The 26,403-nt window shown below is 40.6% G+C and overlaps 1 protein-coding gene across 8 annotated transcripts in view; it reads right to left on the bottom strand.

Annotated features, from left to right (window-relative positions):
• The window catches only part of usp48 (ubiquitin specific peptidase 48), a 105,722-nt gene that overhangs the window by 56,412 nt on the left and 22,907 nt on the right, over window positions 1–26,403 (bottom strand). For 7 of the 8 annotated variants that reach the window (XR_009796822.1, XM_061832512.1, XM_061832508.1 and 4 more), the window contains exons 7-14: window positions 18,568–18,701; window positions 18,337–18,422; window positions 12,854–13,033; window positions 11,722–11,859; window positions 11,460–11,609; window positions 10,897–11,097; window positions 9,044–9,155; window positions 1,082–1,224 (exon numbers count right to left, since the gene is read on the bottom strand). Coding sequence is in view for 7 of the 8 variants with exons in the window: in XM_061832512.1 (XP_061688496.1) it covers window positions 1,082–1,224; window positions 9,044–9,155; window positions 10,897–11,097; window positions 11,460–11,609; window positions 11,722–11,859; window positions 12,854–13,033; window positions 18,337–18,422; window positions 18,568–18,701 (1,144 nt within the window). In the remaining variant the exon portion in view is untranslated. The remainder of the gene's footprint in view (window positions 1–1,081; window positions 1,225–9,043; window positions 9,156–10,896; window positions 11,098–11,459; window positions 11,610–11,721; window positions 11,860–12,853; window positions 13,034–18,336; window positions 18,423–18,567; window positions 18,702–26,403) is intronic. The other variant, XM_061832513.1, reaches the window with a different exon arrangement.

Consider the following 26,403-nt stretch of genomic DNA (forward strand, 5'->3'; position numbering starts at 1 on the left):
AACCCTCCCAGTCTCCTAGATGCATCCCTGATGAGGTGTTCTGGGCATGTTCCACCGGGAGGATACCCCAAGAATGACACACACACACACACTGGAAAGACTACTAGCTGAATAAAGTGGCTGGGGAGAGCGAAGTCTGGGCGTCCCTGTGAAAGCTACTGCCACTGTGACAAGACCTCGGATAAACAGGTTAAAATGGATGGGTGATGAATAAAAGTAGCAAGAGACGTTTAGATCATTGTAACGGAGTTCTGTTAATTCTCAAGAGCGTAAAAGTTTTTTCTGGTCTCGTCAACACCTGTGACTTATCCAAAGCAGGTACCAAGCGCACAGGCATAACCTCAGGCCAATGTGCTCGCACACTGACCGCCGCTGAGTAATATTCATAATTACATGTGTGTGTGTGTGTGTGGAATGGACCTAGCTGCCAGTGTTCAAGGAGTATGAAACAGTCTATTACAGGGGTCTCAAACTCAATTTAAATGAAGGCAGATTTGGTTGAGGCTGGGCCGCAGATGCACAGGCACAAACGCACAAAATTAGAAAAGGGAAAAAAAGCCATCTTTTCAAATGTATTTCTTATTTTTAAAACTAAAAATAAACAAGGACGGCGATGTAAACACTGTGCAAAACGACTAATAAAATTCTCCATGGCAACGCTACTGTAGATTTCACTCACTGAAAAATGTTTCTTTGCTTGTATCAAGCTCAGTCGATGACATGCCCCCGAGAGCCATATATACCCCACCATAATTGGTAGGTTTCTCAGCTGCGTATACAACATTCTAAACGTGCTATTCATTTAAAAAAAAAAAAAAAAAAGTCCACCACACCAATATTAAACTTTCAAACTAAGGTGGGGGCTCTTATGGGCTGAAAATGGACCCCAGGGTCCCAATTTGAGACTCCTGGTCTATGACAATAGCAATTGTGACACTCCCCACTCCACCAGGAAAAACCCGTTAGATTTATACAATTCACATAAATGGCCCATTTTGACTTCAAAGCAGTGAAATTCACCCAAAGATGAACGATTTGCATCTATGATTAATGAAGTCAGTTGCATGGGGGGGGGGGGTACCTTGGCTGCTGTTCGCATCGCGTCCCTTCCCATTGCTCTGACCATTGCTTGTTTTGCTTTCATGTTCATCCTTCTCCAGTTGCTCCAAAGCCAACTGCTTCCAACTACGCAGAGAGGTTTTGCCCACCCAATAGCCTTCACAACTGTAAGACACACAGACAGAACAGGAACTATCATTTAAAATAAATAAAGATCATTTTCACTTTTAGTTAATGGTACTGGATTAAGATTTTAATCACTAGAATGATGAGAGCACAGAAGGATCTAAGAGAGACAAAAATTTAAAGAACATCAAGAAAGAAAGATTGAAAAAAAATGTTTTTATTTAAATTAGAACTTAACGCTGAACCGAACCAAATAGTCGTGTTTTGTTTTTCAAGACAAAATGTTTGAAGGTTTGTAAGTAGGGCTTAAACGAATAATCTACTTTATCCATCCATCCATCCAACCATCCATCCATCCATCCATTTTCTGACTCGCATATCCTCATGAGGGTCACAGGAGTGCTGGAGCCTATCCGTGCTGTCATCAGGAAGTAGGCAGGGTATACAGCTCGTGCACATATGTCATAAAATCACGTGATTTTTGTTTACATCACCATATTGCCGGTCAAAGCATTGTTGCAAGTTAAGTCCGTTGAGACGAAATGAAAATGACACCTAGATTTTGTCCATACCATTAAACATTTAGAAGGTGATAATAAACGAGGGTATGTGGAAAAATTTAGAGACAATTGGCAAAGAGGATCCATATTTAACGCCAAAGTCGATGTTTTCACCAATAAGAAATTTAATTGTTAACTTGCTTCCACTTGTCATGTACAACTGTATCTGGTGAATAAGTTGTCGAGATTTACACAGAAGAGTTTGCAAGCGTATAAAGGTCTGGATGCATACGAATACTTAATTGCTGGATGAGTTCTCAATCAAGAATAAATCCCACATAGTGATGGACCCACTCAGATTTCTTCAATACAAACACCAATATTTAAATAAATGATCCCTGGTTTTACAGAAACTCCCATTCATTAACTATGTTTTGATTTTTTTTTTTTTTAAATGTGTTGTTCTTAAATGAGTCAACTTGGCATTATAAATACTTCTTGATAATTTGAGATTGAGAAGATTGATTCCTACCTGAAATTAAATGATTGCTACACAGGTGTGTATTACATTGGGCACCATCAATCTCGTTTAACTGCTGAAATCCATTGATCTTTTCTTGTCTTCTCAGCTGGTTTTCCACAGAATGATCTATTTGAAGAACTGTCTTGTCTATCTTGACAACCAACCGCACAATAGGTCTCGGGCATTGTGAAAAATCTGCTCCAGTTCAACGATTACCATACTCCCAAGCAGCTAGATTTCATTGGCAATATGGCGGTGTGGAAACTGTGACATCACGTGCATGAGCTCTATACCCCGAACTATTTGCCAGCCAATCGCAGGGCACATAGAGACAGAAAACAGTCGCACTCCCAATGACATGTCGGGACAATTTAGAGTCTCCAATTTATGCATGTTTTTAGGGATGTGGGAGGAAACCGGAGTGCCCAGGAAAAAAACAAAATAGGCACAGCGAGAACGTGCAAACTCCACACAGGTGGGGCTTGGATTGAACCCTGGTCCTCAGAACTGTGAGGCCAACTCTTTACAGCTGCGCCACCGTGCTGCCCACCTAAATGCAATTTAGAATTATTTCAAATTTAGAATAAAAATGCTGAGGATTTTTTTCTGCCTCAGTGTCTGCTTATTTCACTCATTCACTTCAAGCCATCCCAGTTTGATCGAGATTGATACTGCATCTGTACTTAACCATAATTTCTTGTGATGTGCACTGCCCCACCCAAAAATTGTCAAAAGTCAAGAATTAAAATTGTACATAAATATGGGGGTAAATGGGGAATAAAACGTTCCCATTTTCTAAATCGATGCTGCCAACGTGCAGTTATGAAAAAGCTGTACATTTTAATTCCAAAATACCACTTGCACTGAGAGGTTATGAGAATGGTCACACTTCATTCTGACAGGTACATATGACTAGTTCTGCTAATAAATTTCTATATCCTGGCAAAATTTCTAATTTTTCTTTTTTTTTTTAAATGACTGAGTAACAGCGCCGGAGTAACTGATTCGAGCATTGGCCTCACGGTTCTTAGGACCAGGGTTCAAATCCTGGCCACCCCTGTGTGAAGTTTGCATTTTCTCTCCGTGGCTCTGTGAATTTTCTCCAGGCACTCCGATTTCCTCCCACATCCCAAAAAATCATCCATTAATTGGAAACTCTAAATTTCCGTTACGTGTGATTGTGAGTGCGACTGTTGTTTGTCTCTATGTGGCCTGGGACTGGTTGGCATCTAGTTCAGGGTGTACCCTCCCGCCGATGATAGCTGGGATAGGCCCCAGCACTCCTGTGACCCTTGTGAGGATGAGCGGCAAAGAAAACGGATGGCTGAACAACAACCATCATTAATTACTTCATGGTTAAGTTATATTTAATGATAATTATTTTCTGTATTACTTTACTATTTAATGTGAATTTCAGCATAATAAAATTAAACGTGTTTCACCCTTCATGTTTTCTTTAAAGAATTTAAACCATCTGACAAATTCTGTCCAGATAATCAAACATATAAACATAACTGTTTGTATTCCAATTTAATAAATAAATGTAGGGGTGTGATTTTCAAAAAAAGAGCAACTACATGTAAAAAACTCCCAAAGCATGATGCTACCACCCCCATGCTTCACAGTAGGGATGGTGTTCTTGGGGTGGAACTCATCATTCGTATTCCTTCAAACAATGTTAGTGGAATTATGACCAAAAAGTTCCCTTGTGGTCTCATCTGACCACAAAACCTTCTTCCGTGACTCCTCTGTATCATCCAAATAGTCATTGGCAAACTTAAGACGGGCCTTAACGTGCTGGTTTAAGCAGGGGAACCCTCCATCCCATGCATGATTTCAAACTATGACGTCTTAGTGTATTACCAACAGTCTTACTGATTGTATGGGGTGGACATGTGTCTTTGTCCAGCTAACGACCTCATACAGGTGCATTTGATTCAGGATAATACATGGAGTGGAGGTGGACTTTTAAAGGCGGTCTAACAAGTCTTTGAGGGTCACAATTCTAGCTGATAGACAGGTGTTCAAATACTTATTTGCAGCTGTATCACACAAATAAATCTTTAAAAAAATCATAGTGTGATTTCTGGATTTTTCTTTTGAGATTCTCTCACAGTGGACACCTATGATGAAAATTTCAGACCCCTCCATGATTTTCTAAGTGGAAGAGCTTGCAATATAGCAGGGTGTTCAAATACTTATTTTCTTCAATGTACAAGCACAACTGTGTGCATTCCAATTTAATAAATACATTTAGGGGTGTGATTTTCAAAATAAGAGCAAGTAAATGTAAAAAAATTACATGTTAAAATAAAGTGATTAACTTTAGAATAATTATTAAAATAAAACTATCTTGATCATAGGGGTACTTGCAAAATCATCCATTGTAAAAATGCAGTGTACATGGGAAGTATACATAGTTTCCAGAATTTTGAGGTCAACTTTGGGGGTGCTTATTATACATGGGTGCAGATTGTACACTCATGGCCAAAGGTTTTGACAATGACAGGTCGCGGTTTTCACAAAGTTTGCTACTTTAGTGTTTTTAGATTTTTGTTAAATGTTACTATGATATACTGAAGTAAAATTACAAGAATTTCAAAAGTGTCAAAGGCTTTAATTGACAAAAGAAAGTTATGCAAAGAGTCAATATTTGAAGTGTTCACCCTTCAATTTGCACTGGCGTACTGTCAATTAACTTCTGGGCCACGTCTCAACTGATCCTTGCATAATCAATTCTTGGAGTTTGTCAGAATTTGGCAGTTTTTGTGTTCTCCCCAACTCTTTTTATACTAAGTTTTTTTTATTATGTCACATCCGAAAATGTGAGCTGCTCAAGTGAATTTGTAGAATGAGCTCCTTAAGTCTTTAAAATTATGCCTTGTTTTATTATACTTACAAGAAACGCTAAGAATGCTAAAAAGAAAAAATGTTTCTTGCCTGATTGAAAATATTTCAACATAAGGAAATATAGTTTGCTGGTCAATGTGAATTTAAAAGAAGGGAAAATACTATATTTTTCCAAACCAACTTTTTCTCGGTTCTCCTTGTTTCTCTCTGATACTTGTTCTTGTGTTGGTGATATAATATTGTCTCTATGGTCCCTCAGTAAACGTAATATATTAATAACCAAGATGGCGCCTACCGTGTGGTTTCCTTGGTTACATGCTCTAGTATTGTCTGTATGTGTTTTTCATTCATCTTTGGAGACATTACACAATCACGAATCACTCAAACAAAGGAAGCTTTGTTAAACATTGGGGGGTCTACCCCAGATTTTCTTTCACAAATATGTTGTTTCTTTCTCCAAGTTACTCACTGGAGTGGCGGCTGCCATCTAAGGTGCATCCATGTGAAGCTTTGGCGATATGGATTGGCATTCCCAATGATTCAACATGCAAATTTATGCTCCTTACACAACAAAATGAATGCGCAGTATATTCTGACAAAGACCAGTTAAAACTTCGGACATTCTGCTGCCCCATGCTTTAACAAGATATGGATTTGTGACCGTAACCCCGACAGTGCCTTAATGCTTGCGAGGTTCCAACTCAACCGAGTGGACCTCATTATGGCGTTATCGGGGAAAACAAAAGGTGGCGGGATATACTTGTATATCAATGAAAAATGGTGAAATGAAGTCACAGAGCTCAGCACATACTGCAACGCAGATATTGAGTCACTGTTTTTGAACTGTCATTCTACTCGCCAGGTGAGTTTACATTTTTCATTCTAGCTAATATTTACATTCTTCCGCAGGCTCACATGAATGCTGTATGCTAACGCTCACTAAACAATTAATGAAATTGGACAAAAAAAGACTCCCCAGATCCACCTCTTAATATTCTTGGGGACTTACCAAATCTAAACTTAACTCCTTACATACAAACAGCATGTCAACTGTCCAAACAGGGAAAATAACATTTTGAACCACTGCTGTACTACCCTAAATAATGCACACTGGGCTCTGCAGCTCTGGGCTCATTTTATGACTCCCGAATTAATTCACTTGATAGAAACATAGAGGCAAAAATCTAAATTAGTGAAGCCTACAGTGAATGTGATAGTGGACCAAAGAAGCAAAGGTAGAATTTCAAAGCTGTTTGGACTGCATGGAATGAGTGTCTTTCAAAATTAAGTTGGCACCCTGGATGATCATGCAGGCATTGTTACATCCTACATCAGTTCCTGTGAGGTGTGTGTACCATGTGTGTACCAATAAAGACATTTTGCATGTTCAATAACGAGCTGTGGTTCACTGCCAAACTTAAGTAAATAAAGACTAAAGAGGGCTCATATTGAAGTGGGGATAGGGCACTGGCGCTAGAAATCAGATGACTAAAGGAATTAACATTGCAAAGAGAAAATATGCAGTAAAGTCAGGAAAACAATTGAGTAAAACAATCTGTCATGCAGTACAATTGCTAATAAGTTACAAGTGACTAACCCCCGAAACTGAGAACAATAAAAGACTAGCCGACGACTTAAACACCTTCAACCTCAGATTTGAAAAGACACTTTCACACCCTACTTCCACCCAGCCGCATCACCAACCACCATTACACGTCTGATAATGTGTTGATCATCCACAAAAAGGATGCAGGACTCACCTTCAAACAACAAAAGTTCAACAAAGTGGCAGGCCCTGACCTTGTGTCCACATCCTACGTCAAAGTCTGCACAGACCAGCTTGCTCATGTCTAAACAAAGACCTTGTCTGGAACTGTGCGAGGCACCAACCTGTTTCAAATGTACCCCCCCAATCATCCCAGTCCCCAAGAACCTGTAATCTCGGGCCTGAATGACCTGTCACCCTGAAATCTGGGATTATGCAAACCTTTGAAAGCCTCATGCTGGACCATCTTAAGACCGTCAGAGATCCTCTGCTGGACTCCCTGAAGTTTGTACTAACATACAAACAGGTATGTGGATGACACAGTCAACATGGGACTACAGTTCATGCTAGACACCTCCACAGCAAGGGGACCTACACCTGCTATCGACCACTGGATTTACACCTTCCTGACCGGCACAACACATTAGGTGAGGCTGGGGGACACCACCACATCTACACGCACTACCACCACTGTGGCACCCCAAGGTTGTGTCCTCTCTGCGCAGCTCTTTTCTCTGTACATGAACAACTGTACCTTGATGCAACCAGCTATCAAACCCCTGAAGTTTCCAGAAGACCCCACAGTTAGCAGCCTCATCAAAGACAAGTCTGCACATCAACAGGAAGTAGAGCAGCTGGAAATGTGTTGTTGCTAACACAACCTGGAGGTGAACACGTGAAAGACTGTATAGATGATTGTGGACTTCAGGAGGCTGCCCCTCAGGCTGTTTAACTGCCTGCGTCAACTGTTGAGCGCTTCAAATTCCTGGGAATTATAATCTCTCAGGAGAGTGGGAGATCAACAACTCCATCCTCAAAAACACATTTTGTGTGTAAATATGATGAGGCGATTAAAGATTTTTATGGTTTCACAGTCATAACGGGCTTCTGAGGAAGATGGTGATTACAATGTGGTCCATAACAAAAATGAGTTTGACCCCTGCATTAGGTAGTCGTGACCAAACAATGCAAAATGAAAACAAGCAGACCTTCTAACAGCCCTTCACGGTTAATTTACAACTCCAATATAACATGCTGCTAATTTGCCTTGAGTTTATTGTCACCTCTGTTGTTGCAAAAATACATCACTCATGGATGCACTGTAGTAGTCTCGCCACTCTGCGCAGGTGTTGACCAATACTTGCCACTCATGATCATGAGTAGCATTTGCAATATTAGCACAATCGGAATGCCAGATTATTGTGCTACTAGAGTTTCATAAGTATTCCCTGTCAATTGACGCTTTATTGACATAATAGAGGGACTCGTACTACCAACGACAAATTCATTGTGATTTTGAAATATGTGGCAAATAAATATGATTCTGAATTAAAACCCTCCACGGATTCCCGAGTTTCAGACATTATACTTGAAATCAGGTCGTTTGAAGTTCTTGATCGTAGCTACGGCACAAACCAAGATCTCTGCCTTCCCTTTCCCTCCCAAAGTCAGTATGCTATTGAGCGAAACTTTTGGTGGCCATAGAACCACATTATCTTTCTAAATTACCAAGGAGGGAAAATTGTTTCGATGGTGCTGCAGTAAACGGTCAATATGCTGGCTCAAAGGAAGTTTCTCTGCAGCCCGTTAGTGTGTGTTCCACGTTCAACAATCCATTCATTTTCTGTAATGCTTTTCCCGACTAGGGGCGTAGGTGTGAGGAGGGGTACACCTTGAAGTGGTTGCCACCCTATCGCAGGGCACATTGAAACAACCAACCATTCACACTTACATTCACACCTACGGGCAATTTAAAGACTTCAATCAACCTACCGTGTGTGTTTTGGGATGTGGGAGGAAACCCGGAAAAGCACCCAGATAAAACCCACGCAGGGATGAGGAGAACATGCAAAATACACAAAGAGGAGGGGCCGGTATTTGAACCCCGGTCATCAGAACTGTGAGGCAATGTGCCCACTGTTCTGCCCTTGTGCCATGTTCATCGCTGGAAATTTCCTCTCCCTGCTTTGGAAATGCAAAAAAAGTCACATAATTGATTGACAGCTTCAGCGACATGGCCGCGGCACCTGCAACCGGAAATTCTTAATCATTTTGATTTCAAATACTACACATGCACACACGAACGCACGTGTAGACACACACACACACACACACACACGTACACACACAGTTAAAGATTTTTTTCTCTGGTGTCGAATTTAAAAGAGACTGTCTTGGTCTGCTGGTTCTACTTGAAACCATGACTACTTATGTGATTACCTGACTGTACGTTTGACCAGATTGGAGACTTCCTTGTGGTCCTCATTAAGTTGACGCTTTAGACGTAGGACCCTGCATCGTTGTCCAACACACTCTCGGCATAGAGTGGAGCCTGCAATTTGAGGTTATTATGCATATACGGTGGGGCAAAAAAGTATTTAGTCAGCCACCAATTGTACGATTTCTCACACTTAAATAGATGAGTGAGGCCTGTAATTTGCATCATAGGTCCTATGACAGACAAAAAGAGAAAAAAAATTCAAGAAAAGCACAAATTTTTACAGAATTTACTAGCAGATTATGGGGGAAAATAACTATTTGATCAATCACCTAAGTTCATAATACTTTGTTAGATATACACCCTTTGTTGGCAATGATAAAGCTCAATATTTTCTGTAAGCCTTCACAATGTTTTCATATACTGTTTCTGGTATTTTCTCCCATTACTCAATGCATATCTCCACTAGAGCATTGATGTTTTGGGGCTATTAATGTGCATTGCAGACTTTCACCTCCCTCCAAAGATATTTTTGTGGGGCTGAGCTCTGGAGACGGACTAGGCCACTCCAAGACGAAGCCGCTCCATTGTTGCCTGGACGGGGCGTTTGGGATCATTGTCATGGTAAAAGATCCCACGAAGTTTCATCTTCAATACCCTTGTTGATGGAAGGTTTTCATTCAAAATTCACGATGGATGGGCCCATTGATTCTATCCTTTACAGGATCAGTCGTCCCAGTCCCTTTGCAGGAAAAACAAGGGCTAAAGCATGATGCTTCCACACTCAAGCTCCACAGTAGCTATGGAGTTATTCGGCTGCAACTCAGTATTATTTAACCTCCAAACCTGACAAGTTGAGTTTTTACCAAAAAGTCTCTTTTGGTTTGATCTGACGATATGAAATTCTCCCAATCTTCTTCTGGATCATCCAAATGCTCTCGAGCTTCTTCAGATGGGCCTGGACAAGTACTGGTTTAATGAGGGGGACAGTTCTACCCCTGCAGGATTTGTGTCCCAAGCAGTGTAGTGTGTTACTGATAGATTTTGCTACTTTGGTCCCAGCTCGCTGCACGTCATTCATTCGGTCTGTTCTGGGTCTTGCGATTATTTTTACCTTTATGGGTAAGATCTTGTGTGCAGCCCCAGATGGAGAGAGATTATCAGTTGGCTGACAATAGATTTCTTCATACCAAACTGCTTAGGTCTGCAATTTTGTTTCTGGTGTCATTTCACAATTCTTTGATGTTGGTCATAGTAGAGTTTTCAGTGTGACTCGGGTTGTGGACAGCTGTCTTTCATACTTATAATGAGTTCCAAGAGACGCTGCTAATACAAGTGACACGTGGAGGACAAAGGAACCTCTTAATGAAGTTACAAGTCTGTGAGTGCGAGAAATCTTGCTTGTTTGTAGGTGACCAAATACTTATTTTTCACCATAACATGCACATAAATCTTAACACAATGTGGGACATTAAAACACTTATCTCTTACCCATTCTAAATGAAGATTTTACACCTTGCACGACTCTAATAAGAAATAATTCCTATAAAAAGAAATGCCTCTTGTTTTTTGTTCTTGCTAATTTGTTGTTCTTTGTTCTGAATGTCGTACCAGGGGCAGCACTGACGGGCGGAGAAGAATTCCTTGTGTTTTTACACAGTTGGCCAATAAAGCTGATTCAGAGTCTAAAAATCAGAAAATGTAGGGTTTTTTTGGGTCTAATTTTGTCTCTCATAGGTGAGGTATACCTATTATGAAAATGATTGTCCTCTCTCATATTTTTAAGTGGGAGAACTTGCACAATTGGCATGCTGACTTGCTTTGCCAATACAAATCCATTTTGTCTTTTTCTTACCGTCCAGCCTTGGCCCTCCACCGTAGCGCTCATACAAGACCTGGCCAGCTTTCTGAGAAACCCTCTTGGCATCTCCCACCTTGTCTGGATGCAGTTTTCCATGAAAACACAGGAAATCTAAGTTGTCAATTTTCTTTGTAGCTGTAGAGTCATCCAACCACTTCTTCAACCAATACAGAGGTATAAACTCATAAGGTTCTCCTGTTGGCAAGGACAAGAAAACAAATGTACATAAACACGTCACCTCTTAATTTCAATACCTGTGAATACCATAATTCCTCAAATGGTGGTCATCACTTTATTGGCCTCAATTTCTTTACGATAAAATTTGACATACCATGAGATCTTTGTGGCATGGTGGATGTCTTAACCAAACCACATCTACAGCGCAACAGACATGTTTAACAATGTTTACAGCAGACTGAGGGGAAAGTGCCACTGTGCGCACCATTGAGAAAATCAAGTTTTACCACACGATATCAAAATTGTACCTTGTACCTACAGCAATCAAACAATCATTCTACAACATCACTCAAAGGTGAGTCGGGAATGTTTTTACTGACCGTCTCTTGCAGGTAAGAGCTCATACAGCTCCTTCACTTCCTCATGCTTTGCTTTTCCTTTATCAACACTCTGTTTCCTCATGTCTGCCATTTCACTGCACCACTCCTCAAACTTATGGTTGTCTTGGTCCACCAACCTCTGAAGGAACTCTTAGAGAAGGGGTGAATCAAACCTCAGACAACACAGTCAACAGATGTTGCCCTCTGGTTTCTCATTCATTCAACTAAAAAAAAAAAAAAAAAAAAAAAAATATCAACCCACCAGGTACTTGAACTGTTGTCTTTGAGGCATCTAAATTCTCCTCTTCCTGAATCTTGTACACCAACATGTAGGCATTTCTGGAACAGTGGTAGCCTTTACTGCACTTGGGCTTTCGTGTCTGAGACTTCACTGTTTCAGCTGAAGCCCAAAAAATGATGGAGGTGTTGAATACAGGAGGACTTGCAAGTTGCAATATACAGTGGTACCTCTACTTACGAAATTAATCTGTTCCGGAAGTCGTTTCGTAACATTAATTTTTGTAAGTAGAAACGCATTTTACATGTAAATAGCCTAATCCGTTCCAAGCAATTCGACCCCGGCTTCCCACACAGATAGAAATAAGCATTCAGAGTACTTAATGCAAAGAATCAGAAAAACTACGTTCATTTACCTTTGACGTTGGGTGACTATGCAGAGAGAAGGGTGAGTGACAGGCAAAAAGCATCGTGGGGGACAGAGGAGATAAACGTTTGACAGCTGAGAGTAAACATACATACCGATGTATGCACGCACGCACAACATTTAATTCCACCAAAGTTTCTTGGGCTTAAGGTAAATAAAGATGAATAAACCTGCAACAACAACAAAAAAACTCACGAAAAACTACTTTTCCAATGTGTGCTAGCGTGATTTGGTGACAGTCAAGTGTCAAAGGGAATGTAGAGCATCATGGGTAGAGATTGTCGTCTCTACTGGCCAATGGGATGCCAGGAAGATGCTAAGGTGGTATCCAATGGGAGAGCAGCTCTATCGCACCACACAAACCAAGATATGGGACGTGCATCATGGGTAAAGTTTGACATCCCTCTTAGGCAATGGGATGCCAGGAAGATGCTACGACGATAGCTAATGGGAGGGCTTCCTCTAACGCGCCACACAAACCAAGATACAGGATGTTAACATTAGAAGAAATTTGGGGGATGCGAATCCCGTGCCTATTTTTTCTTTTGGTATCCTGAATTTCCTTTGTAACTAGAGACAATATTTTTCCGAGGAGATTTTTCATCACTCGAGACGTTCGTAAGTAGCGGTTCCACTGTACTTTCTTAATACCAGGAATGGAAATGTTGATACTAAACAAAAATAGACTTAGTTTGGAAGCTGTTTTAGGTATCTTTGTTGTATTGCTTACCAATCTCTTCTTCAGTACCCAACTGGAGCTTCTTGCCTTCCATCCTTTCAATTTCTTCATCATTGAATTTATACCAGTCGCAAGTATGAGCATCTTTTACATGGGCAATATAATGTCCTGAGTAGGCACTGATGCCACGATGGATCAGCACTGCACTCAGTTCATACACACACTTCTGATCTAGAAGATCAACCACAACAGAAAGTTTGGTTCAGGGGTATTTGGACAGTGGACACAAAACTTCAATTTCACATTAATCAAAATTTAACTGGAATCTATTAGTTTTTCTGCAAGTGTCTTTATGAATACCATTACGAACACGCACGCACGCACGCACACACACACACACACACACACACACACACGCACGCACGCGCGCACACACACACACACACGTACACACACACACACACACACACACACACACACTGTTGTAACCAGAACATTGTCTGAAGTCACAACAAACGAAACCTCTCCTTTTTCGGATCACCAAAATTATTTAATTTTGTTAAATACCGCAATAATGATGGAATTTCTGAGGAGATTTTTAGAGTGAGAATTGCCTTTGAACTGCATGACTTGGGGCAAATGTTTTGTGTAACCTTCAACAAGCTTTTGACAGTACTGTCTTAGAATCCTGCCCCACTCCTGACAGAACTGGTGAAACTGAGTTAGCTTTATCGGTTACCTTGCTTGTTGTCAAATAGGTTGCCATGCCACATGAACCAATGGAGCAATTGGTAGTAATTGATTTAAGTGGCGAGGGTTCAAGTGTTGAGGTGAGCCCTAGAACGAAGTCTTAGTTCAGACACTAGATGTCCCCAAACCAAATTGTACAACAACTGAATTGCCAGCACAGCATAAGTTTTTCAATAAACCTTATTCTCTCACAATTCTTACTACAATACATACACATACCAAAGTCAGTCACCTTAAAACCTGATCGATTTCTTCTTTGTATTCATATCTTTGTTTTTATAATAAAGATTTCAGCAGGATGAATTTCAGCAGCTGTTCACACCCTGTGGTTTGTAGCAGCAAGATGGCTGAGCAAAACAAGATGCTTGCAGCACCCTTGAATTGCCAAACAGGATGCTTGCAGCACCCTTGAATTGTCAAACAGGATGTTTGCAAGCGTTGATCACACCTTTTTCTTTAATACAGTTTAACATGGTGTTTGACATTCTTTTCATCTGTCCTATATTGAAGTAGATGATGCTTTGAAACTGCGTTGTGTAAAGGATATAACCTGTGTAAGATTGTCTCTCTCAGATAAGGCGACACACGATGTGCAACCAACAAGAACAAGCCTGTTGAATACATGAGGGAATTGTATTCACAAGAATGTTTATACATTTATTGCTCATTGCTTAGAAATTAAAGTGAAGGTAAAGAAAGATAGCGGCTGCATTTACCAGATGCATTTATTGCTCATTGCTTAGAGATTAATGTAATGTTTTGGAAAGTAATGGCTGGATGTACAGGCACCTTTCCCCCTACTTTGAGAGAGCTGAGAAGGGGCATGTCAAGCCATCTCAGCGATGGCGAAAGATACTTTACATAATAACAAAAAGTACTTCCTATTGGGAGTGGAAAAGCTAAAACATTCTAGAATGTTCTCCCAAAAAGTTATAAAAGCCTTGTACACGGAAGTACGAGGTTCTCTGTCCATTTCACATTGGCAGGGAGACATTAAGTCCTTCTTTTTGGTAAAATCAAGGGAACATGCTGACAGGAGGAAATCTTCAAGCAATTCAGGATTCTTATTTTTTATTTCTTCCTCTTTGATTGGGCACGACTAAAAAGACCGCTATGGAGTTTGCATGTTCTTCCTGTGCCTCCGTGGGTTTTCTCGGGGGCACTCCAGTTACCACCCACATCCCAAAACATGCAACATTAATTGGACACTCTAAATTGTCCCTAGGTGTGATTCTGAGTGTGACTATTGTCTGTCTCTATGTGCCCAGCGATTGGCTGGGAACCAGTTCAGGGTCTACCCTGCCTTCTGCCAGATGACAGCTGGCATAGGCTCCAGCACTCCTGCGATCCTTGTGAGTATAAGTGGCTCAGAAAATGGATTTATATATCCAGTGCCTTGTGAAAGTATTCAGCCCCTTTGAAATTTTCAACCCTTTGCCACATTTCAGTCTTCAAACATAAGGATATCAAATTAATTTTTTTTGTCAAGAATCAACAACAAGTGGGACACAATCATGAAGTGGAATGAAATTTATTGGATATTCTAAACTTTTTTAACAAATAAAAACCTGAAGAGTGGGACGTGCAAGATTATTTGGACCTTTTACATTCAGTCCAGCAAACTCACTCCAGAAGTTCAGTGAGCATTTCTGAATGAGCCAATGTTGACTAATGATGGTAAATAGAATCCACCTGTGTGTAAAAGTCTTTGTATAAATGCAATTGCTGTGTCATAGTCTCAGGGTTCTGTTTAAAGTGTAGAGAGCATCATGAAGACCAAGGAACACACTAGGCAGTTCCGAGATACTGTTGTGGAGACGTTTAAAGCCGGATTTGGTTACAAAAAGATTTCCGAGCTTTAAACATCTCAAGGAGCACTGTCCAAGCAATCATATTGAAATGGAAGGAGTATCAGAGCACTGCAAATCTACCAAGACCCGGCCCTCCCTCTAAACTTTCACCTTGAACAAGGAGAAAACTGATCAGAGATGCAGCCAAGAGGCCCATGATTGCTCCGGATGAACTGGAGAGATCTACAGCTGAGGTGGTAGAGTCTGTCCATAGGATAACAATCAGTCGTACACTGCACAAATCTGGCGTTTATGGAAGAGTGGCAGAAAGAAAGCAATTTCTCAAAGATATCCATAAAAAGTCTAATTTAAAAGTTTGCCACAAGCCACCTGGGAAAGACACCAAAACATGTGGAAGAAGGTGCTCTGGTCAGATGAAACCAAAATCGAACTATATTAATAATATTGCACGCCCCACTTTTCAGGTTTTTATTTGTTATAAAAGTTTTAAATATCCAATAAATTTCGTTCCACTTCACAATTGTGTCCCACTTGTTGATTCTTGACAAAAAATTTCAAGGGGGCCGAAAACTTTAAGGCGCAGTGTGAATGTGTGCACACACATACATGCATACACATACATACAGGGTCCCCTTGCCGCTTCAGTGCTTCGCGTGTCTTTATTAAAAAAAAAAAAAAGAAAAATACAGCCAGATTGGCATGTATCGGAAAGACACGATACAAGGTGTGTTATTGGTTCCCAGCGTGACATTAACCAATGAGTGCACAAGTGGCTTTATCCTGTGAGGTGTTTGGGTGCACATCATCGAAGCCTCGCGCAGCAACTTCCCTTGTCCCACCCATTTCCTTGTTTTGCCCGTGGTCTCGTCCACGCTGTTGACCATTTCGCATATGTATTGTATCTTAGTGTTGTGTTCGTGTTCAACACAAGCAAAAAAAAATTTTTGATGACGTAGTTATAATACCACCTAAGCGTTGTGCCTCAGCAAAAGCTTCCTCTGCGGTGGCCAAAAAGTGGTACCTCCACGGGTACTTTCATCCATTTAGGGATCCAGCGAGAGGATTGGGCTCCAATTTGGGAGCATTTTTATCCTTTTTGGGATCCAGCGGGAGGAATCAACCACTTTGCGCAGCAAATGCCACAGGCACTGTAGAACCTACTAGTATGTCCTCCGGGGCTCTGGACAGGGCACTTTTCTCCTTGTTGGACCCAGCATTGTGATTCGCCCCCTCGAGGATGTCGTCCTGTCCCTGCAGCTGAAAAACACCCCCTAACATGATGCTGCCACCATGCTTTACTGATGGCACTGAATTGGACAGGTGATGAATATGCCTGGGTTTCTCCACACATACTGCTTAGAATCGACCCCTCCGTACAGGGCACTTAACCACGCCTCCTGAAGTGACGTCACCCCACGTGTGCTAAACTCAGACAATTAGCAAAAATGGCGGCGCAGGAAGACTAGAGCGAAATTGTCCGATTTACCAGCTGATTTCTCACTCGAATTCTTAGCGAATAGTGAAATATCGTTGAAAAGCAGATAGCAGGGCTTCAAGTATTTCACCGAGGGGTATTTCAATGGTATTTACATGCATATTGATGGAGAAACCATTGATATTAGCGCGAGATCTTTCCGGAGTCAGAGGAAGACCAAGAAGCCACATAATATAATATATTACAACCCAAAGACGAATTCGTCATTGACAGTTTCCTATTTTCGTGTTACACATCACACTTGTGTGCAGAATCTGTATGTGTATCTGTATAGCCGTTTGTGAACCGAACAGGAAGTGATGATTTACTAATTAAACGTTCCTACATACTTTGGTAAACTTTGTAAACTTCTGTAGAAATGACAGAAATGCTTCAATTATATTTATTTCATGGGAATTGTTAAGGGTGCCAATAATTGTGGAACAGGTGATTTAATGAAAAATAATTATTTCTTTGTGGGATTTTTTTCCCCACTGAATATGAATGCACTTGTATTGAAGGTTGGATTTTTGTCTTTTTTTCCATAAAGGAAAAAAAATATTAGAAGCTAAAAAAACACATCTTAACCAGGGGTGCCAATAATTTTGGAGGGCACTGTATCAGAGATGTGATTTCCCACAATATTGGAATTCTTTAGGTGTGTTTTTTCGCAAACTCCATGTGGGTTTTCATGTGCCCTGCACTGAGGAGAAGCTTCTGTCGGTCCACTATGCCATCAAGCCCTGAAAAGTGGAGAGGTGAAGTGATGGTAGACTTTCAAGAACTTTTTCGCATCCCTCTCACTCAATGTGATCCTCGGGTTTTTCTTTACATTTTTTATTTACCAAGGTTTCTTTCTCCCAGGCCAGCTCGAGGAAGGGTTCTGGTCTTCCCAATTGTCCTCTATTTCAGGTTTATTTAAGGTTCCACTGTGCTTTTTGGAACCTTAAGTGCAGCACCTGTTTTTTTTTTTGTAACCTTGGCCAGATCTGGGCCTTCCCACAATTCTCTTTGTGTTCTTCAGTCAGTTCCTTTGACCTCATGCCTTTCATTTGCTTTGACATGCATTGTGACCTGTAACAGCTTATATAGACAGGTGTTTAACTTTCCTAATCAAGTCCAATACATAAAATCCAACACAGCTGGACTCATATGAAGGAGTAGAACTATCTCAAGGATGAGCAGAAGAAATAGACAGGACCAGAGTTAAATGAGTGTCACCACAAAGGGTCTGGATACTTATGGCTGTGTGATATTTCTGTTTTTCTTCTAATCAGCAGAAATTTCTACAATTCCGTTTTTTATGTCAGTATGGGGTACGATGTGTTCATTGAGGTTTAAAATTGAACAAATGATTTTTGAAAATGTTTGCAATACTGTGTAACAGAATGAAAAAGTGAAAGGGGTTTGAATATTTTCCATGTCCACTGTATGACAGATGCACATCATTGTCACAGAAGGTCATGCCAAAAATGTGTCTAGAAGACTTTAAAAATTACCTTTTGTAACTTCTAAAAAAGGCGCCATGTCCAGTTGCTCAGGGAAACTGATGTATGTGTTGAGTTTTTTCTTGTGGCCTGTTTGTCTATGGATTACATGATAGAAGCTGTCACTAAGAAGGTAACAATGCATAATTGATTTGTCCGATGGTGCGTATAGAATTTTTGTTTTTATCCCTTCTAATTTTAGTAGTATCAACAATTTATTTTAAGAGCTAAGGTGGCACACACCTGTCAAAGATGAAGCGCATGAGTTGCAGATTGAGGGTGGGAGGGAGACTGTGCAGTCTGATCCTCCGGGTAGCGTTCTGTTTACTATGACAGCTTTCACAGAAGTAACGGTTATCTCCATCCAGTTTCTCATCCTGAAAAGTGGAAACATGCATAGTTAGTTTACACTAACATACAGTATATGTAAAATAACTAAACTTTACATCTACTTTATCGGTCTGATAGAAATTGGACAATAACTGGCATTTTTTGCGGCTCAGACGATCGGTGTGATTGTCCTGAACGAGCTGATTCGATCAAGGACACCATTGATCGGCTCAGAAAAAGATTTACTTTGCGTCGCTGTCATGCACAGTATATATATGAATCTAAAAGCTAGTTTATTTTTATATTGCAGTATTTATGTTTTTTGTCTTTTAACGTAGCACGAAATACTTGACGGCCAATAAAGTTATTCAGAAAAAAAAACATCGGCGGGAGACAAAAGAAGGCTCAGACAAGACGCAACGTGATGCGCGTAATCGGACTACAACATATATATTCTCTTTCACTATGTCAGAGTTCTTTCAGCTTGTCCTGTTAGCAAAGCAAAGCAAATTTATTTGTATTGCACATTTCATACATGAGGGAAATCAATGTGCTTTATATGATAAAAGGCATTTGAAAACAAAGAGATAAAACATTTAAAACTGTATGAAAACAATAAAAATGACTAAAAAAATATTTAAAAAAAAAAAGAATTAAAACCTTATACAGTACAAGTAATGTGATCAAAAAGTGGATATATTCTAAAAAGTATTTTAGAGAAATTTCAACCTTGATTTAAAAACATTCACACTTGGGGCTGACCTCACCTCTGTTGGCAACTTATTCCATTTCTGTGCAGCATAATAGTTAAATGCTGCTTCACTATGTTTGCTTTGGACTCTGCGCTCCACTATTTAACCTGAGTCAGTTGATCTCAGAGCTCTACTGGGTTTGTATTCCGTAAGCATTTCTTTCATGTATTCAGGACCTAAATCACTTTGTGATTTATAGACCAGTAGCAGAACTTTAAAATCTATTATAAAGCTGACTGGAAGCCAGTGCAAGGACTTTAGGATTGGAGTTATATGCTGTGACTGCTTTGTTTTGGTCAGCATTCTGAATGAGCTTCAGCTGTTTAATACTCTTTTTTTTGAGAGTCCAGTCAGAAGACCATTACAGTAGTCAAGGCTACTTGAGATAAAAGCATGGATGAGCTTTTCCTGGTCTGCTTGACACATACAAGACTTCACTCTAGATATGTTCTTCAGATGGTAGATGGCAGTTTTTGTGATTTATTTGATATGACTATTGAAAATCAGGTTGGAATCAATCGGAATACCAAGGTTTCAGACAGGTGTTTAATAACAGCAATTCTGTTTTCTTTATTTCCAAAAACAATTGTCTCATTTTGTTGTGATTCCATTTAGTTCTACCCAAGTGTCCAAAGTGTTTAGTAGTAAATTGTGATCTACTGCAGTGATTCCCCAACAGTGTGCCGGGGTAGATGAGTGTGCCGTGAGTGCTCTTCAGGTGTGCAGTGGGAAGTTATCCAATTTTATGTAATTGCAAAAAAAACATTTAATCCAAGAAATAATGTATCTTTATTCATCTATTTATGCCAGTGAGGCACAATGACATAGAGAACAAAAACATCCTCTTGTATTAGATGGCAGGAAGCACACAGAGTAATTAATCAATCCATTTTTGGTGACATTTACTTTTGTTGGTGTGCCGTGGGATTTTTCAATTGTAAAATATGTGCCTTGGCTCTATAAAGGTTGGAAATCGCTGATCTACAGTATCAGAAGCCGCGCTGAGCTCCAACAAGAAAAAATTTGACACCTTTCCTGAGTCATTGAACCTTATATTATTTAGCACTTTGATAAGAGCAGATTCTGTACTGTGATGAGTTCGGAAACTTTATTGAAATTTGTTAAAAGCCCATTTAAATTGACGAAATTGCTGAGTTGATTAAAAATTACTTTCTCAAGAATCCTGGCTATGAACGGGAGATTTGAGATGGGTATATCGCTTGCTAACATGGAATCGTCCAGTGTTGTTTTTTAGAAGAGGCTTAACAGCAGCGACTTGAAGACCTTTGGGAAACTCGCCAGACTGAAGTGAGCAATTGATGATTTGCTGCAAATCAGGTAGGACTGACTTCACAATAGTTTTGAAAAAGTCAGATGGTATTGAGTCTAGACAGCTTTTTGATGGTTTCAACTGCTGAACAGTTTTCTCTCCAGTTTTTTGATCAACTGTATCAAAATCTGACAAGTTAATGGAGTTTTCTTTGGGTGGCTTCAGATGTGAGATCATTCCATCTTTTTGCTGATTTGTACTGACATTTGACCTGATGGATTGTATTTTTTCACTAAAATAACAGGCAAACTCATTGCATTTGTCAGCTGTTACGAGTTCTGGATCTATCTGATTTGGGGTGGTGTTGAAAGCTTGTCAACGACAGCAAATAGAGCATGAGTATTGTTGAGGTTCTTACAGATGATTTCAGAAAAGTGTTGCTGTGAGCTCTAACAGGTCATAGTCATAGTCAATTTGGAGTTGAGTTTTTCTCCACTTGCGTTCCGCTTTCCTACACTCCGATTTAGATCTCTTGACCCTCTTTGTGGTCCTCCACGGTGTTCTCAGTCGCCTCAGGATGGTCTTAGTTTTAACAGGAGCGACAGCATTCATGACATTTGTGATTTTCGAGGTGAAATTGTCCAAAAGTTCATCAACTGTCTCAGCATTCACAGTCTGTGGCACAGCCACAGTCTCAAACTTAGTGGCAGTACTCGCATTTGTATACCTTTTCCTAATAGAGATAGAGGTTTATGAACTTTTGGAAGAATTTGAAATTAAAAAACAGACAAAAATGATCAGAAATAGCCATATCCTTAAAGTCAATTGATAGAATTTCAACATCGTGAGAGATGACCAGGTCCCAAGATGTGACCTTGAGTGTGAGTTGGACTCTTAATATGTTGAGAGAGGTCAAATGTGTCTAGTATTGCAGAAATTTCTTTGGATGTTTTTTCTGTTATTGCCAACATGAATGTTATAGTCTGCTGTTATGAAAAAATAGTTGTAGTCAGTACAAATAACTGACAGCAGTTCTGAAAAATCCTCCATAATTTTTTTATTGTATCTTGGAGGTCTTAAATGATTAAAATGATAACGTCTGGGTCACCCTTATTTAAAAAACAGATATTCAAAAGAGCTAAAATCACCCAGTATAATTTCTTTACATTGAAATAATGATTTAAAAATAACAGCAATAGGGGGTAGGGGTTAGGGGTCGCCGCATGTCATCTCTTTCCATCTAAGCCTATCGCCTGCATCTTCCTCTCAAACACCCACTGCCCTCATTTCTTCCCTCACAACATCCATCAACCTTCTATTTGGTCTTCCTCTCACTCTTTTGAATGGCAGCTCCATCCTCAGTACCTTTCTACCAATATATTCACTCTCTTGCCTCTGGACATGTCCAAAACATCGAAGTCTGTTCTCTCGAACCTTGTCTCCAAAACATCCATTAGCTCATTTCTAATCCTATCCAACTTGTTCACTCCTAGCGAGAACCTCAACATCTTCATTTCTGCCACCTCCAGCTCTGGTCCCTGTTGTCTCTTCAGTGCCACCATCTTTAACCCATACGTCATGGTTGGCCTCACCAGTATTTATAAACTTTGCCCTTCATCCAAGCAGAGACTCTTCTGTCGCATAAAAAAACCAGACACCTTCCGCCAGCTATTGCAAACTGCTTGGAACTTTTTCTTCACTTCCTTACCACAGTCACCATTGCTCTGGATTGTTGAAGTCATCCACCCTCACTAACTCTTCTCCCTAGAGCCTCACTCTTCCCCTCCACCATGTCATTCACGCACGTATATTCTGTTTTACTTTGCCTAATCTTCATTCCTCTTGTTTCCAGTGCGTGCCTCCATGTTTCTAATTGTTGCTCCACCTGCTCCGTGCTTTCACTGCCAATCACAATGTCATCTGCGGACATCATGGTCCACGGGGATTCCAGTCTAACCTCATCAGTCAGCCTGTCCATTACCATAGCAAACAGGAAGGGGATCAGAGCTGATCCCAGATGCAGTCCTACCTCAACCTTAAATTCTTCGGTTACACCTACGGCACATCTCACCGCTGTTCTGCTGCCCTTATACATATTTTAACGTATTTCTCCAGCACACCAGACTTACACATGCAGTACCACAATTTCTCTCTTGGTACTTTGTCATAGGCTTTCTTTAGATCAACAAGGACACAATGTAGCTCCTTCTGACCTTCTCTGCACTTTTCCACTAGCATCCTCAAGGCAAATAATGCATCTGTGGTACTCTTTCTAGGCATGAAACCAAACTGTTGCTCAAGATACTTAACTTCTGTCCTGACTCTTGCCTCCACTACTCTTTCCCATAACTTTATTCTGTCTCTCATCAACTTTATTCCTCTTTAGTTCCCAGAGCTCTGCAAATCACCTTTGTTCTTAAAAATGGGAACTAACACTTCTCCATTTTCCAGGCATCTTGTCACCCGCTAGTATTCTGTTGAATAAGTTGGTCAAAAACTCCACAGCCACCTCTCCAAATTGCTTCCATACCTCCACCGGTATGTCATCAGGACCAACTGCATTTCCATTTTTCATCGTCTTTAGTGCCTTTCTAACTTCCCCCTTACTAATCATTGCCACTCCCTGGTCCTTCACACTTGCCTCTTCTCCTCTTCATTCTCTCTCATTTTCTTCATTCATCAACTTTGTCAAAGTATTCTTTCGATCTATTTAGCACACTACTGGCACCAGTCAATACATTTCCATCCTTAATCACCCTTACCTGCTGCACATCCTACCCATCACTATCCCTCTGTCTGGCCAACCAGTAGAGATACTTTTCTCCTTCTTTGGTGTCCATCCTGGTGTCATTGTCATCATATGCCTCTTTTTCAGCCTTTGCCACCTCTACCTTTGCCCTATGTTGCATCTCAATGTATTCCTTTTGCCTCTCTTCAGTTCTCTCGGTGTCCCACTTCTTCTTTGCTAACCTCTTTCCTTGTATGACTTCCTATAATTTGGGGTTCCACCATCAGGTCTCCATTTCCCCTTTTCTACCAGAAGACACACCAAGTACTCTCCTGCGTGTCTCTGATCACCTTGGCTGTTGTAGTCCAGTCTTCCGGGAGCTCCTCCGGTCCACCATGGGTCTATCTAACAGTGTGGAAAAGGTTACAAAGCCATTTCCAAGGCTTTGGGGCGCCAGTGAATCACTCTCAGAGCCCTTACCCACAAATGGAGAAAACTGGTAACAGTGGCAAACCTTCCCAGGAGCGGACAACCAAATAAAATTCCTCTTAGAGTGCGACAACGACTGATGCAGGTAAAAAAAACAACCTCGAACAAGATCTAAAGACCTGCAGGCCTCACTGGCGTAAGTTAAGGTCAGTATTCATGACTCTATAGTAAGAAAGACACTGATCAAAAATGGTTTTTATGGGAGAGTTCCCAGGCGAAAACCCCCGCTGTCAGTGAAGAATATAAAGCCTCATCTCAGATTTGCCAAAAAACATCTTGATGCTCCTCAAGACTTTTGGAGAAACATTCTGTGGACTGACGAGTCAAAAATTTAACATTTTAGGAGGTGTGCGGCCCGTTACATCTGGTGTAAAAATGGCACAACATTTGATAAAAAGAAAATTGTGCTAATAGTAAAGCGTGGTGGGCATAGTGTGCTGTGGTGTGATTTTAGACGACATTTCATGCGAGAAAACTTTCCAATATGGCCGAGTTTAAACAATATTGCAAAGAAAACAGACAAAATACCTCCAGCGTGATGTTTAAGACTCCTCACCAATTATCGCAAACGCTTGATTTCAGTTATTGCTGCCAGTGGGTGACACAAACAGTTATTAGGTTCAGGGGGCAATTTTTGACAGAGGGTCTGAAAGGTTTTGATTTTTTTTAGCCTTAACAAATTGAATGGACCTTACCGACTGGTCAATCACTCGTACAATAATAGTCAATCAGATAGCCGCATTGTCTTAACCCCCGGCTTGACCCGCCCCTTTTGTCGTCATGTCCCACAAGCGATGCTGGTTATTGGTCGTGTGCGCTTGGAAAAGTGAATGTTACGAAGAAAATGGTCCTTAGATGCGCTTGGGGAACGTGCAATTCTGATGAAAGATATCCTGCCTAGGTTACAAGGGTCCCGGTTGATTCATTTTCCAAAGCCTAAAACACAGTTGAGAAAGTTTCTACGATGGATTAAGACTTGCAGAAGAGCGTGCGTACAACTAAGTGTGAAAAATATCAACAAACACAAGGCTGTATGTTTGAAGATAAGTGAGGGAGAAGTATCTTCTCTGAGTTTGAGTGAATTATAATCAGTGCTTTATACATTGCAGGAGAACAACTTTCACTTTGTTAGTGTAACACTGACCTGCTGAATGAAGTGTGTAATGTTTTATGCCGAAGAATCGGTTTAGTGATACGGAAAATCTCATCTTTGTGCACATGAGCACCAGTATTTCAAAAGCGTGCATGCTCGTGGGCACATATGCACAAGGACAATCAGATGATGGGTCCCTGCCCTTCACCAGGTCTGCTTGGGTTAGAGACCATGATGGGTTTCATGTATGCTTTCACACATTCTTTCTTTTTTTTTTTTTTAATGACAGGGCAACTGTACCCACCTTCTTTCTTTTGCCGAGATTACCCGCCCTAAGTACCAGGACCCCTGCTGCAACAATGTGTTGCGTGGGGTGTGCGGAAATGCACCAGTGGCAGCTGGTAGGCCGGTACTTAGGGCAACTGACAATGGTCTACAGTCCTTCAACCAATCAGGATGCAAAACATGATGTGGGGTTTCCCTTAGTGAATCAGGACACGGAACATAATGCACATTTATATGCTGTAAAAAAAAAAAAAAAAAAAAAAACAGCTTGCTACACTGTAAAAAATTGCTTACAAAAAATAATAATGTAATAGCAAAGCTGCATAAAGTGAACCGTTTTGTAGCGAGGCATGATCATGAAAATGATCACTCAACAATGTAATGAATGTAATAAAATACAATAACCAAGTAGCTTGAAGTCCTGAGTATTTTGAGACTTTAAAAATGCACTTTATGGATTCATTTTCATGTTCTTTTAGCAATAACTGTACCTTACGTAGTTTCTTTCGGCTTGTCCCGTAACCAGTGCTCTAACCATACTTGATTTTATTTTATTGGTTCAAGCACCTTGTGGAGAAGTGCTTGTTATTAAAGGCTTTTGGGAAGTATACAAGACTCACAATAAACTGCCCCTTCAGGAATAACAAAGACACCTTAGATTGCAAACATTATCATTTTACATATATGGTGTTACCCTGTACCCTGTTCACATTACTACTTCTTCTTTTCCTGTCGGCTTACCCTGTTAGGGGTCCCCACAGCGTGTCATGTCCAAGCCTATCTGGTGCATCTTCCTCTCTAACACCCACTGTCTTCATGTCCTCCCTCACAACATCCATCCATCTTTTCTTTTATCTCCCTCTCGCTCTTGCCTGGCAGCTCCATCCTCCGCACCCTTCTACCAATATACTCACCCTCTTGCCTCTGAACATGTCTAAACCATCAAAGTCTGATCTCTTACTTATTACTTACTAGCTCACCTTTCCTCCATTCTTCTGGCATCTTCTCTCCCACTAGTATTCTATTAAATAAGTTGGTCAAAAACTCCACAGCCACCTCTTCTTGCTTCCATACCTCCACTGATATCTCATCAGGACCAACTGTCTTCCCATTTTTCATTCTCTTAGTGCCC

The sequence above is a fragment of the Syngnathoides biaculeatus genome, chromosome 10 (assembly GCF_019802595.1).
Source record: "Syngnathoides biaculeatus isolate LvHL_M chromosome 10, ASM1980259v1, whole genome shotgun sequence".
NCBI lineage: Eukaryota > Metazoa > Chordata > Actinopteri > Syngnathiformes > Syngnathidae > Syngnathoides > Syngnathoides biaculeatus.